Source organism: Sciurus carolinensis, chromosome 6, assembly GCF_902686445.1.
Source record: "Sciurus carolinensis chromosome 6, mSciCar1.2, whole genome shotgun sequence".
Lineage (NCBI taxonomy): Eukaryota > Metazoa > Chordata > Mammalia > Rodentia > Sciuridae > Sciurus > Sciurus carolinensis.
Genome location: NC_062218.1, coordinates 123,215,901 through 123,233,660, shown reverse-complemented (window position 1 = coordinate 123,233,660; position 17,760 = coordinate 123,215,901). Strand labels below are relative to the sequence as shown.

The following is a 17,760-nucleotide window of genomic DNA, read 5'->3' as shown; positions in this document are numbered from 1 at the left end:
TAATTTTGTAAGACAGAAGAGAGAGAGAGTAAATCTTCCAGTCTCTGTATATTTAGTTAACAATATTAGTGACTTAAATGGGTTTTATACAAGGCATTTCAAGAATAAACCACCCAGTTTTATTGTTTGTATACTAACTTACCAGTTTATTTTGCAATAAATAAATATCTACCATTCATTTCAAAATACCGTGCCAGAAATATTTGTGAACCTGGTGATACTCAACATTTGTTGAAGACCTACCTACCCTAAATACTGAGTTGCATAGGGCTCTCAGTCTTAGGCTCCTTCTTTCTCATACTACATTCTTGTCCTGGGCAATCTCAACCACTCTTACGGTTTTTAATTATCATCAGTTTATCAGAGACTTCAAATGTTTCTTTCTTTTTTTTTAAATTTATTTTTATTGTAAACAAATGGGATACATGTTGTTTCTGTTTGTACATGGAGTAACAGCATACCATTTGCATATTCATACATTTACATAGAGTAATGATGTGATTCATTCTGTTATTTTTTTCCTTCCCTCCACCCCTCCCACCTCTCTTTTCCCTCTATACAGTCCCTCCTTCCTCCATTCTTGCCCCCCTCCCACCCCCCATTATGTGTCATCATCCACTTATCAGTGAGATCATTCGTCTTTTGGATTTTTGAGATTGACTTATCTCACTTAGCATGATAGTCTCCAATTTCATCCATTTGCCTACAAATGCCATAATTTTATTATTATTTATGGCTAAGTAATATTCCATTGTATATATATACCACAGTTTCTTTATCCATTCATCAATTGAAGGGCATCTAGGTTGGTTCCACAGTCTGGCTATTGTGAATTGAGCAGCTATGAACATTGATGTGGCTGTATCTCTGTAGTAGGCTGATTTTAAGTCCTTTGGGTATAGGCCAAGGAGTGGGATAGCTGGGTCAAATGGTGGTTCCATTCCAAGTTTTCTAAGGAATCTCCACACTGATTTCCAGAGTGGCTGCACTAATTTGCAGCCCCACCAGCAATGTATGAGTGTACCTTTTTCCCCACATCCTCGCCAACACCTGTTGTTGCTTGTGTTCTTGATAATTGCGATTCTAATTGGGGTGAGATGGAATCTTAGTGTAGTTTTGATTTGCATTTCTCTTATTACTAAAGATGGTGAACATTTTTTCATATGTTTGTTGATTGCTTGTGGATCTTCATCTGTGAAGTGTCTGTTCATATCCTTACCCATTTGTTGATTGGGTTCTTTGTATTCTTCGTGTAGAGTTCTTTGAGTTCTTTATATATTCTGGAAATTAGTGCTCTATCTGAAGTATGATTGGCAAAGATTTTCTCCCACTCTGTAGGCTCTCTCTTCACATTGCTGATAGTTTCCTTTGCTGAGAGAAAGCTATTTAGTTTGAATCTATCCCAGTTATTGATTCTTGCTTTTATTTCTTATGCTATGGGAGTCCTGTTAAGGAAGTCTGATCCTAAGCCAACAAGGGGAAGATTTGGACCTACTTTTTCTTCTATAAGATGCAGGGTCTCTGGTCTGATTTCAAGGTCCTTGGTCCATTGTGAGTTGATTTTTGTGCAGGGTGAGAGATAGGGGTTTAGTTTCATTTTGCTGCATATGGATTTCCAGTTTTCCCAGCACCATTTGTTGAAGAGGCTATCTTTTCTCCATTGCATATTTTTGGCCCCTTTGTCTAGTATGAGAAAATTGTGTTTATTTGGGTTTGTGTCCGTGTCCTCTATTCTGTACCATTGATCTACCTGTCTATTTTGGTGCCAATACCATGCTGTTTTTGTTACTGTTGCTTTGTAGTAGAAGTTCTGGTATTGCGATACCCCCTTTTTCATTCTTCCTACTAAGGATTGCTTTAGCTATTCTGGGTTTCTTATTCTTCCAGATGAATTTCATGATTGCTTGCTCTATTTCTGTAAGGTACGTCATTGGGATTTTAATTGGAATTGCATTGAATCTGTATAGCACTTTTGGTAGTATGGCCATTTTGACAATATTAATTCTGCCTATCCAAGAACATGGGAGATCTTTCCATCTTCTAAGGTCTTCCTTAATTTCTTTCTTCAATGTTTTGTAGTTTTCATTGTGGAGATCTTTTACCTGTTTGGTTAGATTGATTCCCAAGTATTTTATTTTTTTTGAGGCTATTGCAAATGGGGTTGTTTTCCTCATTTCCCTTTCAGCTGTTTCGTCGCTTGCGTATAAAAATGCTTTAGATCTATGCGTGTTGATTTTATAGCCTGCTATTTTGCTGAATTCATTAATGAGATCAAAAAGTTTTCTGGAAGAGGTTTTTGGATCCTCTAAATATAGAACCATGTCATCCGCAAATAGTGACAGCTTAAGTTCCTCTTTTCCTATTCGTATCCCTTTAATTTCTTTGGTCTGCCTAATTGCTCTGGCTAGAGTTTCGAGGACAATGTTGAATAGAAGTGGTGAAAGAGGACATCCCTGTCTTGTTCCTGAGAATGATGTTGGCCATGGGCTTAGCATAAATAGCCTTTACAATGTTCAGGTATGTTCCTACTATACCTATTTTTTCTAGTGTTTTCAGCATAAAGAGGTGGTGTATTTTGTCGAACGCTTTTTCTGCAACAATTGAAATAACCATATGATTCTTATCCTTAAGTCTATTGACATGATGGATTATGTTTATTGATTTATGAATGTTGAACCATCCTTGCATTCCAGGGATGAACCCCACTTGATCATAGTGCACAATTTTCTTAATATGTTTTTGGATACGGTTTGCCAATATTTTGTTAAGGATCTTTGCATCTATATTCATCAAGGATATTGGTCTAAAATTTTCTTTCCTTGATGTGTCTTTTCCTGGTTTGGGTATGAGGGTGATATTAGCTTCATAGAATGAGTTTGGTAGGGTACCCTCCTTTTCTATTTCCTGGAATACTTTGAGAAGTATTGGAATGAGTTCTTCTTTGAAGGTCTTGTAGAACTCGACTGAGAATCTGTCTGGTTCTGGGCTTTTCTTGGATGGTAGATTTTTAATGGCTTCTTCTATTTCATTGTTTGATATTGATCTGTTTAAATTGTGTATGTCCTCCTGGTTCAGTTTGGGAGGAGCATATGTCTCTAGAAATTTGTCAATGTCTTCGGTAGTTTCTATTTTGTTGAAATACAGATTTTCAGAGTAGCTTCTCATTATGTTCTGTATCTCAGTGGTGTCTGTCATGATATTTCCTTTTGCATCATGTAATTTGAGTCTTCTCTTTCCTTCTCTTTGTTAGTGTGACTAAGGGTTTGTCTATTTTGTTTACTTTCTCAAAGAACCAACTTTTTGTTTTGTCAATTTTTTGAATAGTTTCTTTTGTTTCAATTTCATTGATTTCAGCTCTGATTTTAATTATTTCCTGTCTTCTACTACTTTTGCTGTTATTCTGTTCTTCTTTTTCTAGGGCTTTGAGCTGTAATATTAGGTCATTTAGTTGTTGACTTTTCATTTTTTTCTGGAATGTGCTCCATGCAATGAATTTTCCTTTTAATACTGCTTTCATAGTGTCCCAGAGATTTTGATATGTTGTATCGTTGTTCTCATTGACCTCTAAGAATTTTTTAATCTCCTCCCTGGTGTTTTTTGTTATCCAGGTTTCATTCAATAGCATATTATTTAGTCTCCAGGTGTTGGAGTAATTTCTCTTTTTTATTTTGTCATTGATTTCTACTCTCAGTCCGTTATGATCTGATAGAACACAAGGCAGTATCTCTATTTTTTTGCATTTCCTAAGGGCTGCTTTGTGGCATAACATATGGTCTATTTTCGAGAAGGTTCCATGTGCTGCTGAGAAGAAAGTGAATCCGCTCGTTGATGGATGGAATATTCTATATATGTCTATTAAGTCTAGGTTATTGATTGTGTTTTTGAGTTCTATGATTTCTTTGGTTGGATTTTGTTTGGAAGATCTATGTAGTGGTGACAGCAGTGTGTTAAAGTCACCCAGAATTATTGTGTTGTGGTCTGTGTGATTCCTGAAATTGAGAAGGATTTGTTTGATGTACAGGGATGCACCATTGTTTGGGGCATAAATATTTACTATCATTATGTCTTCCTGATTTATGGTTCCCTTAAGCAATGTGAAATGTTCTTCTTTATCCCTTCTGACTAACTTTGGCTTGAAGTCCACTTTATCTGATATAAGGATGGAAACCCCCGCTTTTTTACTGAGTCTATGTGCGTGGTAGGTTTTTTCCCATCCTTTCACCTTTAGTCTGTGGATGTCTTTTTCTATGAGATGAGTCTCTTGCAGGCAGCATATTGTTGGGTCTTTCTTTTTAATCCATTCTGCCAGTCTATGTCTTTTGATTGATGACTTTAGGCCATTAACGTTCAGGGTTATTATTGAGATATGATTTGTATTCCCCGTCATGTGGCTTATTTTTGGTTTTTAAGTTGGCTTGGTTTCTCCTTTGAGTGGTTTTTCTCTAAGGTAGTTCCTCCCTTTGCTGACCTCCATTGTTGTTTTTCATTTCCTCCTCATGGAATATTTTGTTGAGAACATTCTGTAGTGCAGCTTTCTATTTGTAAATTCTTCTAACTTTTGTTTATCATGGAAGGATTTTATTTCATCTTCAAATCTGAAGGTTAGTTTTGCTGGGTGTAGGATTCTTGGTTGGCAACCATGTTCTTTCAGAGCTTGAAATATGTTGTTCCAGGCCCTTCTAGCTTTTAGAGTCTGGGTTGAGAAGTCTGGTGCTATCCATATTGGTCTCCCCCTATATGTAATCTGATGCTTTTCTCTCGCGGCCTTCAAAATTCTATCTTTATTTTGAATGTTAGGCATTTTCATTATAATGTGCCTTGGTTTAGATCTCTTGTGATTCTGTGCATTTGGTGTTCTGTAAGCCTCTTGTTTTGATTTTCCATTTCACTCTTCAGGTTTGGGAAATTTTCTGATATTATTTCATTGAATAGGTTGTTCATTCCTTTGGTTTGTATCTCTATGCCTTCCTCAATCCCAATAATCTTAAATTTGGTCTTTTCATGACGTCCCATGGTTCTTGAAGATTCTGTTCATGATTTCTTACCATCTTCTCTGTTTGGGTGACTTTATTTTCAAGATTAAATATTTTGTCTTCATTGTCTGAGGTTCTGTCTTCCAAGTGGTCTAGTCTATTGGTGATGCTTTCCATTGAGTTTTTTATTTGGTTTATTGTCTCCTTCATTTCAAGGATTTCCGTTTGGTGGTTTTTTTTTTTTTTTTTTTTTTTTTTTTTTTGAGAATCTCTATCTCTTTGTTGAAATGATCTTTTGCTTCCTGCAGGTGCTCTTTCAGCTTATTGGTATTATCATTCATTGCCTGCATTTGCTCTCTTATCTCATCCTTTGCTTCACGAATCATCTTAATCATGTATAATCTGAAGTCCTTTTCTGACATTTCTTCTAACATACTGTCATTGAATTCTATTGGATACTATAGAATCTAGATTTGTTTGGATTATTTTCTTCCCTTGTTTTTTCATGTTGTTCATGTATCTTCCCCTCTAGCAGTGCAGATCTGGGGTATTGCAGATTTCCCCCTATAGGCTTATAGTGGCCCTATAGGTTTCCAAAACCCTTTCTTTAAGGGGAGATCAATATTAGCAGTGCCCAAATCAGACACTATGCAATCCTAGACCAAATATCCCCTATGGGGACAATAACAAAATTGGCGTAATAAACAAAATGAGTTCAAATATTATCTTCGGTAAAACAAACAGGTTTGCAATAAGGTCTGCAGTTTCTAATGGAGGACAAAGAGGATGCAGAGGGATGTAGAATGTGGCTATTAATGGGATAAGAAAAGAATATACAGAAGTTCTAGAAAATAGAAAGGGTGAGAGTGTAATCAAAAGAAATCAGATGTTAGCATGCAAAAAAGGGAGAAAGAGACTCTGAGGGAACAGGTAAACAAAAGGAAAAGAGAGCAAGAAAAGTAAAGAAATAAAAACAAATTTTTTTAAAAAGGAGAAAAAAGAAAATCTACTGTATAACAGTCATATACTAATGAAACCTCCCAGTGTTCAGTAGCCTGATGCTTGAGAGGTACCTGACAATGAGCTTCAAATCTCCAGCAGGCATCGCAGGATGGGATTTGCCCCACCCAAAGATCGGAACTCCGGCTTCCAGGATTACCCAAGATGGCCACTCTGGCTTCGAAATGTGTTGGCAAATGGGGAGCTGCAGCTCAGGAGTGGACGTGGTCAGCTGGAGGTCCTGGAGATGGGATGCGGTTGGTCCAGCAGGGGTCCTGGAGGTCTGGTGTGTTTGGTGTGGTTGTGGGATCCTGGAGGCCAGGTGCAAACATTTGGTCTGGGGTCCCGGTGATAGGGCGCAGTCAGTTGGTCTGGGGGTCCTGGCGGCAGGGAGCAGTCAGTCAATGCGAGGGCCCCAGAGGCAGGGAGTGATCAGTTTGGCTGAGGTATCCTGGAGACGAGGCTCAGTCAGTCCAGCCATGGGTCCTACAGGGCCTGGCTGTTGTCTCAAAATGGCGGCAGCCATGTGTAATCAAACCTGCAAGTACTGTAACAGTGAACTTCCAGGCAACAGCAGGCAGCTGATGCTCCACTGGCGGTCGGCAATCAGTTTGCTGACTGTTGTCGGACAATCGGGAGGTGAACCTCCAGTGTTGGGTGATAGATAGGTGTAAGGCAGGCAATGGACAGGCGAGAGGCAGGCAAATGGCGGATGATAGGAGCCTGACAGTGAGCAATCTGCACTCAAAAAAGGCGTTGATATGCTGGCAGACTGCAGGTCATCACAGCAGACAAATGGGGTAAACACCAGGGGATCAATAAGCAGCAAAAACTGCCTCACCGAGAAATAGATATCCTCTGCTTGAAACTGGAGTTACGGAGCCACAAGGAATGCAGCCTCCTTCTAGTCCGCCATCTTGGATCTCCTGCCAAATGTTTATTTCTTAACTCAATCTCTTTTACAGCCTTTCAGACTTACTTCTTATATTTTCAGGGAAACCTTACAGACATACCAAGCTAATTATGCTTGAACCTACTTTTTATCCTCACCTTCTTCAGATCAGTTGCACTAGTATTTCTAATCTCAGTTCCATCCATCCAGGTTTTTGCTAGAAACCTGAGAATGTCATTCTTGACACCTTTTATTCCTTCACCACCTTCTAACCCTAACTCAAATCTTGTTGCCCAGTGCTATCTCTTGTACCTCTAAACCAAATCTCAAATTTTTCCCCATTTCTCTGTCACTATTGTCATCATGTTAGATCCAAATCACTGTCTCTTTTGTGGACTAATGCAATTATATCCTCCTAAGTGGTTTCTCCATACACAATCTTTTCAATTCTAATCCATTAAAAAAAGTCAAAGTAAGTTGTAACTATACTTGTATCACTCTTATGCCAAAAACTCTCCAGGGAGTTTCCATTGCTCTCAGAATGTATATCTCTTGTCTGCCCCAAAGGAGGTGATAGGGCCTTAATTAGTTCACTAGGTCTGCCATAACAAAATGACTTAAACAACAGAAAGTTATTTCTTCACCATTGTAGAAGATAAACGTCCAAGATCAAGGTTGGTTTCTTCTACAGTCTCTCTCCTTGGCTAGTAAATGATTGTATTCCTCATGGTCGTCACATATTCTTTCCTTGATATGTGTCTCTGTCATCATGACTTGTGAGGATACTGGTCATGTTGGATCAGGGCACACCCTCATTTTACCTTAATTACCTCCAGTTTCTTTCTCCAAATACAATAGGGTTAGAACTTCAACATGAATTTTTGGGAGACCTAAATCAACCCAGAATAGAACTTAAACTGATAGTGTTGGGGAGTGGTAAGCACATACAATGAATTAATGTAAGTAATGTCTCTTATATTCCTTGAAATTTTGCTTCCTCTGCCATATTTTCATCAAAGCCTATCAGCATATACCCTTAAATATCTTTTGAAAAGGAACTGCTTCTGGAGTATTTCTTTAGAGGAGCAATACTGTATCTTGTTCCCCTCTATCTACATTTCTTTCCTATATCCTACCCCTACATGGTCTTTGCCCACCAAGCTCTTTTCCATGGCAGATTCTTCATTCATCTTATTTTCTCTGGAATTTTCTTTGCTCTAAACCCCTTTTCTGTTCCTTTCTTCCATATCCCCATTCTTCTGTGTTTTAGTTAGCTTTTTCACTGCTGCGATTAAAAGGCTCAACCAGAACAATTACAGAGGAGGAAAAGTTCATTTGAAGGCTCATGGTTTTCCGTAGAAGGCTCCATTCCTTGGGTCTCATGGTGAGGTAGTACATCATGGTAGAAGAGTGTGGCAGAGGGAAGCAGCTCACATGATGATCAGGAAGCAGAGAGAGGGGTCTTCACTTGCCAGATACAAATATATATCCCATAACCACACCCTCAATGAACCACTTCCTCTAGCCACCTGCCTCCAGTCACAATTGAGATAATCCCATCAGGGATTAGTTCATTGATTAGGTTAAGGATATAACCCAATCATTTCTCTTCCAAACCTTCTTGCATTGTCTCATATATGAGCTTTTGGGGGACACCTCACATCCAAACCATAACAATCTGACTGGTTTTACTGGGTCATGCTTTAAATTTTTAAATGTTACCTCTTATTATAAAAAAGTATAACTATATTTGTCATCCCATTGCATTTAAGACAATTTTGAGTATAGTCTGATAATTTACTTCCCTGCTTCCAGTCCAAATTTCAGACTCGTGAGTCCCATAAAGGGCCAGAACTACCCATATCCCAAATACTTATCAAGATACCATAGAAATGCTATGAATATCTGATGAATTAATGAATTGCATGAGTAAATGAATGAATGAACTTACTTTGTGAAATTATGCTAGCCCTGTGGGAATGTTAAGTGGAAAAAGTCAACATAGTTCCTGACAAGGGCACTCAGAAGCAAGCTATATTTATCATAGACATATTGGGCTTCTCCTGGAATGCTCTTCCTTTGGTTATCTTCAAGTTTGCTTCCTTGCCTCTTTTTTTTATCTTTCTTTCTTTTTTCTTTGTGGCAAAATCTGTTCAACAAAATTAGCCATTTTAATTATTTTAAGCCTACAATTTAGTGTCATTAATTATATTAACACTGTACAACCATCACTGCTATTTTTAAAACTTCTCATGACTATACACAAATCCTGTACCTCATAAGCAATAGCTCCTTATTTCCCTCCTCTCAGCCCTTTGTTATATCCAGTCTACTTTGTGTGTCTTTAAACTTTCCTATTCTTGATATCTATATTAATGTTAGTGGAATCATAAGGTATTTGCCCTTTTATACTTAGCTAACTTCACTTAACATAATGTTTACAGGTTTCATTCACATTGTAGTATGTATTAAAATTTTATTCCTTTTTATGACTGAATAATGTTGCATTGCATTTATAGCATATTTTGTTCATCCATTCATCTGTTGACAAGACGTTAGAGTTGTTTCCACCATTTGGCTTTTGTAAATAATTCTGCTATGAACATTGGTGTACAAGTATCCATTTTTAAGTCTCTGTTTTCAATTATTTTGGAGACACACACACACACATAACCAAGGAGTGCAATTTCCACATCACATACAGTAATTTTTAATTTTATCAGGATCTGCCAATACTGAACCATTTTACATTCCACACCAGCAATGTACAAGAGTTCCAGTTTCCCTCCATCCTTGCCAATACTTATTTTCTTTCATTTTTTTAGACCCTTTATAGTTGGAGTGAAATGGTACTCATTATAGTTTTGATTTAGTTTTTCACTAATGACTAATGAAGTTGAAAATATTTTCACTTGCTTATTTACAATTTTTTAAATTTTCTTTGGAGAAATGTCTATTATGGTCATTTAAATTGGGTTGTTTTGTTGTTGTTGTTGTTACTGAGTTTGTAGTTCTTTATAAATTCTGAGTATTAAACTCTTATCAGATTTATACTTTGCAGATATTTTTTCCTAGTCTGAGGATTGTCTTTTCATTACTTCACCACTTCTAAATCTTAACCTTTCTGATCTCCTAATGTTGTTTCTGTCACCACCCACCCCCGTCCACACACACATTCCCTATCTCTGCTTCCTAGGCCACTTTCTCTTGCTCTCAGATCTTTTCTCTCTTTTTCTCCTGGGATATTCATAACACATATATTGATTTTTGTGATATTGTGCCATAAGTCCTTAGGCTGTCTTCACTTTTCATTTTTTCTTTTCACTGCTATAAATTGGTGATTTCAGATGTCTTCAAGTCTACTTGATTCTTCATTATGTCTAAGTCTGTTGTTGAGTCCCTCTAATGAATTTATCAGTTCAGTTATTGTATTTTTCAACTCCAGACTTCCAGTTTAGTTTTTTTTAATACCTTCTTTCTCTTCGCCAATAATCTTATTTTATTTATGTATCATTTTCCTGGTGTTATTTAATTGTGGGTGTGTTTTCTTATAACTCATCGAGCTTAAGCATCTTTATGACAAATTTTAAATTATTCAAGTTTCTTTAGCCTCAGTTTCTGGAGTGTTATTTTGTTCCTTTGAATGGGCCATGTTTCTGGGTTTCTTTCTATGTCCTGGAACATAAAAGTTGAACATTTTCATAAACAGCTACCTCCCAGGCTTTGCATACTGGCTTTGTAAGGGGAGAAGATCTTAACCATCTCAGCTAGGTGTTCCAGGACGTCTCTAACTTTTTCTGACCTACTGCTCCTCCTGGCATCTTCCCACAGAACTGCAGCTCTAAGATAGTGCTCACCTCTGTTTTAAATGCCTTTCAAAATGTGCTGCTGGTCCATTGAGTGCTTTCAGTCAAGTGAAAGGATAACCAGTTTTTTGGGCAGTACCCAGACAAGAAAGAATTCTGGACGTATGATTCATTCTTTTGTTTCTGTCTTGAGGGAAGAGCCCTGGTAGGAGGGCCTTCTCCCTGGTTGTCCCACTGTGCCACATAGATGTATACAAAATTAAGCACTGAACACTGCAACATTTATCGCTTTCCCTGGAATCTCTCTTGTTTTTACAGTGATGTGAGTTCTGTAACTGTCAGATAGTCTCTGTAGAGTTCTCACAGAAGTTTTCTGGTCCATATATTGTTAATTTTGTCTTTGTGGGATAAGGACAGCTTCTAACTTCCTAATCTACCATCTTGCTAATGTTACCATGGCTATTGCTATTCTAAGAAATGTGTTCTCATAGGTATATCCCCTCTCCTTTCTCACTGTAACATTTTAGGGAACGCCACCTTGAAACAAATCTAAGTAAAATGTAGGGAACAAGAACCTGGCTTGGCTGCTGTTTGGAGGGATACAGAAAATCAATCATTCACATAATGGTTCAGCTTTTATTTTCTCCCAACTTTTGGCATGGAGGTGAGACCTTGCCCTGCCTTTCCCAAAACTTAGGGACAAATCAAGGTCAATTGCCCCCCTTTAACTTCTGGGAGGACAGATAGTATTACTGGGGCATGCTGGTTAAACTTTTAGAGATTTAATGATATGCGGCAATTACCCAACTTATTTTTCTATTACAACATATAGCCTTCATAATATTATGTCATCCTACACGATGAGGCTTTACAGCTCTATGCTTCTTCATTCTTCAGAGCTTGACTACTTAAATGAATGTGTGAAAGAAAATAAGAACTGTGAAATTTGATCCTTTTTGCTTAGACTTCATGAAGAAGCCTAAGATGCTGTTTCTGAACATAGCCCCATTGATTATCCTGGAGTTAGCGGGAGATAACTTGGTTTGAAAATGTTGACTTTGTCAGTGGAGATAGAAAAAAGGAAACATGGAAACTGAGAACTGGAATAATATTATTTGGGAAATGATCATAAATAATTAATGCCTTTTGCAACAATTTTCCACATTTTTAGTTCACAGTAGCCAATTTATGTCATGTTAGCCTGATAGTAGTATCAGGGCAGGTAGCACATTCTTGGAACTCTGCCCCTTATAATTTTCACTTCCCCAGAGGAATGTTGAATAAAATAATCACATTTCAATAATACTTAGCAACAAGTTAGAATTGTTTCCTCGGATTACAGAATCAACCAAAAGCAGGTTGAGTTAAATTAGGTTGAGTTTACTTTAATATCGTACTTTACTACATCATCATACATACATATACAGTATTACTTATCATTCATAGCACCCATAAAGGTTTCTTTAATGCATGTGAGGTGAAATGAAGGAGAGTGTTTTAAGTCCTGGCTTTGAAAATGTTGTGTTAATTGTTAACTTTTGCTGAGTCTGTACATTAAAGAAGGTAACAATCTCAGCATGTTAAGATCATAACTGTTAGATTAGTGCTTAGAGGGAGTAGCTGTGCTGATGTGAGGCATTAATGACTGAATGAGTTCAATCAGATATGCCGCCTCCAGTGTCTTTGTGTAATACTATTTACTAGATTTCAAATGGACTGCTGAGAACTATGAAATATAATCTTATGTATTATCTCTGTCTTAAAAAAATAGACAATGAAATTGTTCTCTTGCTGGCGTAACCTTTGTGAAGTCAACTTAAAGAACATATATCCCTATAGAGTTAAAACCTTTTGTTAAAGTGGAGTGCATTTGTGAGTTCTAGGAATGGTGGAGTTGAGTAAGCAGGTAAGTTTAAAAAAGAAAACACTCAGAATAATATTATGGCATATTCTAAGGATAGCTGGATAGAAAAGGTGCAGTGTAAATTGTGTACAACTAAATTCTTTTTCTTTGTTTTTCTTCTTTACAGAGCCTGGAGAAAGTTCTTGTGGAATTCAATCACAAGGAGTTGTTTGATTTCTATAACAAGGTCTGTGTTTTAAAAATAATTTTCTGATAATGTAAGGGACTTCCTAACATTTCCTTCATTTTTTATGAATTTTTAAAAAATATTTTTAGTTGTAGATGGACACAATACCTTCATTTTATTTGTTTATTTTTATGTGGTGCTGGGGATTGAACCCAATGCCTCATGTGTGAGACAGTCACTCCACCACTGAGCTACAACCCCAGCCCCATTTTTTATGATTTTTTATTTTAAATGCCTTATCACAGAACTAAGTTCTTTAAATTTTCTTTATGAACACCTTATGTTTCACAGTAGGAAGTATAGGCAAGATGAAGAGAATCTGAAAAACTAAATCATGAAGAAAATGAAAATGGTTTTAATTAAAGCAATAGGGTTGTTGCTTTAATGTAAAGCATTAAGCATTGCACAATGCAAGTCCTAGACACTGACATTTTAATATAGACCATGTGAACTACTTTGTTTTCTTGGTCCAAGGGTAAAGAAAAACATGGAAAGTAAGATGCCAGGTCTGTGATTTATCTTCAAGTATATTTTCTGTTTCTTTGAAAATACTGATTTTGCAATCTAGGAAAATGCACTCCCCCCATATGCCCCAACTTAAAAATCTTATCATGTAGTGATATTTATAATGAAACAGCTGGAGGTACTTAAAACAGTAGTATTTACAAGTTCCTCTTCTTTACAAATTTGAAAACTTGAATAGCAAGCATAAATTCTAATATCTTCTCATAAAAAGAAAAATACTCTAAGTGCTATTTTTATTACTATGTGAATGAATTTGATATGCATAGTTACCAGTGCCATTCTTTCCCTTTTATTTGCATGTTTCTAAACAACACTTCATATGAATTTCTCTTCCTTCACCAACTTTCCATATTTTTTTTGTCTTTGTAAATAGCTAGAGACCATACAAGCACAGCTGGATTCCCTTACATGATGTTTTTGAAGACTGGTTTCTCCATCACACGTGCACCACCTCATTATTTTGCATTGAAGAAAGATTGCCTGGATGTATTTTCTGGAGGATTCAGTGACTTACTTTCTATAAATTATACAGCTTATCACTTCTTAGACAAATAACAGCCAAGGGAGATCACTGTTAAGAGCAGCGAGGTTCTAATATACTTTCTCTAGTTCTGTGAGCCAATAGCAATTGTTAAAAAACACTTTTACTTTAGAGAAATCAAAAGTGAATACCATATTGTTTTTACTGTCATGTTGTTGCTTCACTTCTTTATTTTTTACATGCTTCATGATACCTTTATGTATCAGAAAGACCATAGACAGTATAATGGGTATCTTCTATTACATTAATAAAATTTAAGAAAACAACCATATGCAAAGGCATTATGTCATTTTTCCTATGATGAATGTATTTTACTTGAAAAGTAATATCAGAAATAAATTTAAAATAGAACTAGTAATGGTTTAATAATAGTCCTGGTTTTGTGTGCTTTTCTTTGTACCACAGATTAATAATGATTTATTTCTTAGTGTGGGAGACAGATTTGGATCATTAATAAAAACAATAGTAATGAGTGTTAAATGGGCATTCTTAAAATTTCAAATCAGATATCTTTTGTATTCTCTTTCTGTATGTTAATTGGTTTCAGTCAATAAAATTTTTATTTTGGGGAATTATTTGAACTGAAGTGTGCAGTATTTTTATTTTATGTATTTTATAGTATATTTTATGATATGAATTTGTATAAATGTGAGTTTGATTGCCTGTCAAAAAATCAATTGAATTTTTTATGAATGAAAATACGTATTTTGTATTTTTTTTCAATGGGAGAAGTAGGGAGAGAGAGAAGTTCAAATATAACTTTTTTCACGTGAAGTAATTTGATTTAAGAAATGTCCTAAAGCTCAAAAAATTAAAATTGAAGCACATTTGCCATATGTAGTAATCTGAGTAATACAATCATTAAATGTCTTTCAAATAAATGTTCAGTATGTGGAATTTATACCCACATTTATAAGTGTTTTCCTATGTTGTTGTTTAATGAATTGAAAGTTTGTATTATTTCAGAAGCAAATATTGCAAGCATCATCCATAATTGATTGATTTTAGAGGTTTTTAAAATTCCAACTTCCATTGTTAGTATATCTGTAAGGTGTGCTTGTAATGCAATTGGATTTTGTTTAGTTTTTGAGACAGGATTTCACTGTGTTGCCAACCTGGCTGTGGACTCCTGGATTTCCTGCTTCACCCTCCCAAATAGCTGGAACTACAGGCATGTGCCTTCTCACACAGCTTTCTCTTACTTTGTTTTACTCTATTTTGATAGTTCCCAGAGATAACTATCTGAGGTCCCAGAGATACTATGAATATTTTGGTAAATATTCTTTTAGACTTATTTTCTTGAACATATGAACATGCATAATCCCTAGCTGAATGTGTTAAACCTTTCTGACAGTGGCCATATAGATAGGTAGCAGTTTTATTAATGGCCAAATAAAATTTCCAGTGTAAGTGTCCAAGTTAAATATGATAGTTAGAAATGAACATTTCTCAAAAGTAAGCACATTTTATGCTCCCTTGAAAGAATTGATTTTATACTCTGTAATAATATGTCTAAACCTACACAAAAACATGGTAAGTAGTAGTCTCTCCCATAGACTAGTTCAACAAAGTATGATTCAAAGACACTGAAAAAAGAGCATGGAGGTCTAATTCCAATGAAGAACATAATTATTGTTGAGATATTATTTAATTGAAGATAACTGTATTCCCTAAGGCATTTCCCTCGTTATACACAAGACATAAAAGAAATGTTATTTTTCAAAATGCATGCTATTGGCTGAAGTTATGGCTTAGTAGTAGAGCCCTTGCTTGGCACATGTGAGGCACTGGGTTTGATCCTAGCACCACATAAAAATAAATAAATAAAATAAAGGTACTATGTCCATCTATAACTAAAAAATATATTTTTTAAATGCATGCTATTTTTTTTAATGAAAAAGATGGGTCAGGGCATTAATGAAGACTGGAATCTACTATCTCAGCAAATAAACATATGTGCTGCCTAACTATATTGTGGTCAATGACAGACCATATATAGGATAGTATATGTTGTATAGTCTAGGTGTGTATTAGGCTATAATATCTAGGTTTGTGTAATCACACTCTATGATGTTTGCACAATAATAAAATCACATAAAGATGCATTTCTCAGAACACATCCCTTCATTAAGACATGCATGGCTGTGTGTCTTCTATGGTTATTTGTTAGAAAGAAGAACCAATGTATCATTTTCATACCTACTGCAAATATTTACAGTTCTCTGATTATAAAATGTTATTTTTTTAATTACTAAATACCAAAAAATCATGAAGAACTAATCTAAACTTAGAGTTTCATCATCCTGAAATGACCATTAAGGGTATTTTAGTAGGGTTTTTTGCAGTTATTTTTCTATTCATATATCTTTCTCCTTCATTTTTCTTCCTTTCCTAACAAATTGAGGTTATGCTATAAATACAATTTCATACTTTTTATAAAACATTATAACAAGACAATTTTTCCTATCCTCAAGTATCTTCCAGATCATCACTTTGATATATATTCAATAGCTAGCTCATCATTACAATGAGCTGTATTTTAGTTATTCCCTTATTGTTGGACTTGACTATATTTTATTGCATAATCATGAGCACCATGTAATCATCATCATCATGTCAATGTATATTCTCAAGTATTCCATGCATCTTAATCTTGCACCAAGGAGAGTTTAGTAATTTTTTTTCTTAAAAAAAAAAAAATAGCTTCACATAATGCTCATACCCCACTTTTTTACAAAAATATTTGGTATATGGACTGGGGTCGTGGCTCAGTGGTAGAGTGCTTGCCTAGCATGTGTAAGGCACTGGGTTCAATTCTCAGTACCGCATATAAATAAATGAATAAAATAAAGGCATGCTGCCCATCCACAACTACAAAAAATTTTTTTAAAAAGTTTCAAAAAAAATATTTGGTATAAAATCTGCAATGATAATGCAGTAAAATAAGTAAATTATTTCTAATTTTGAACATAATAAAGAATTCACTGATAAATATCATTAGACAATCCTAAACTCTATCTTGCATTATTTTATTATTCCTAGAAGTATAGATTCCTAGACGTGGGGCACTATGTCAAAAGTATAAAGATGGGTTGAGTGTGGTGGTGCACATCTATAATCCAGGGATTTAGGAGACTAAGGCGGGAGGATTGAAAGTTTGAGGCCAGCCTCAACCACTTAGTGAGACTCTCAGCTACTTAGTGAGGTTGTGTCTCAAAATAAAAAAATAAAAAGAACTGGAGATGTAACATGCAACTCAGTGGTAAAGCACCCCAGTACCAAAAAAAAAAACAAAAAAAAACTGCATAAAGATTTATTTTCTATTTTTATCTTTAATGATATTTTATTATAAAATAATAGTTGCCCATTATTAAAAAATATAGAAAGTTGTTCTATTTTGCCATATCAACTTCTTAGAAGTACTTACCTAATTGTTGCAAACATTTGGCTTATAGGTTTTCAGACATCTACTTAAGATGACTGAAAATACAAATAGTTTTTAAATATATTTACGTTTATTTCAAGGCCTTTGATGTACATTTGCTGAATTGTTTTCCCCAAGGGTTGTATCAATTTGTACTCCCAACAATGAATAATAACTTACATCAAGCTGCCTTCATCAGCTCCTCCCCCCTGCTGTACATCTCACCCTCAGTGTTCTTCCTAATAGGGTTATGGTTTGGAAAGAGTGTGGAATAAGAGTGGGTTCAAGACGGGAACAGTACTTTTTAGTTGAGATATGTCATGTTGATAACTCCAGAAGGACTAAAGAAGAAATCTATTTAAAAATCAGCAAATGTGAGATACAGTTGTACAGTATTTAAATATATAGGCTTTGAAGCCAAACATTAATTTCCTCAATAAATATTCAGTGAATGTGATGGTGCCAAAAACTATGTATGCTAGGCTCCATGTTGACAGCGATGAGCAAAAT

At 35.6% G+C, this 17,760-nt stretch overlaps 1 protein-coding gene across 2 annotated transcripts in view; it reads left to right on the top strand.

Moving 5' to 3' along the window:
* Positions 1 to 14,727, top strand: part of Commd10 (COMM domain containing 10) — a 217,186-nt gene extending 202,459 nt beyond the window's left edge. For both annotated transcript variants that reach the window (XM_047554866.1, XM_047554865.1), the window contains exons 6-7: positions 12,701 to 12,760; positions 13,659 to 14,727. In XM_047554866.1, the coding sequence (XP_047410822.1) occupies positions 12,701 to 12,760; positions 13,659 to 13,697 (99 nt within the window). In that variant the 3' untranslated portion in view covers positions 13,698 to 14,727. The remainder of the gene's footprint in view (positions 1 to 12,700; positions 12,761 to 13,658) is intronic.
* The last annotated feature ends 3,033 nt before the right edge of the window (positions 14,728 to 17,760 follow it).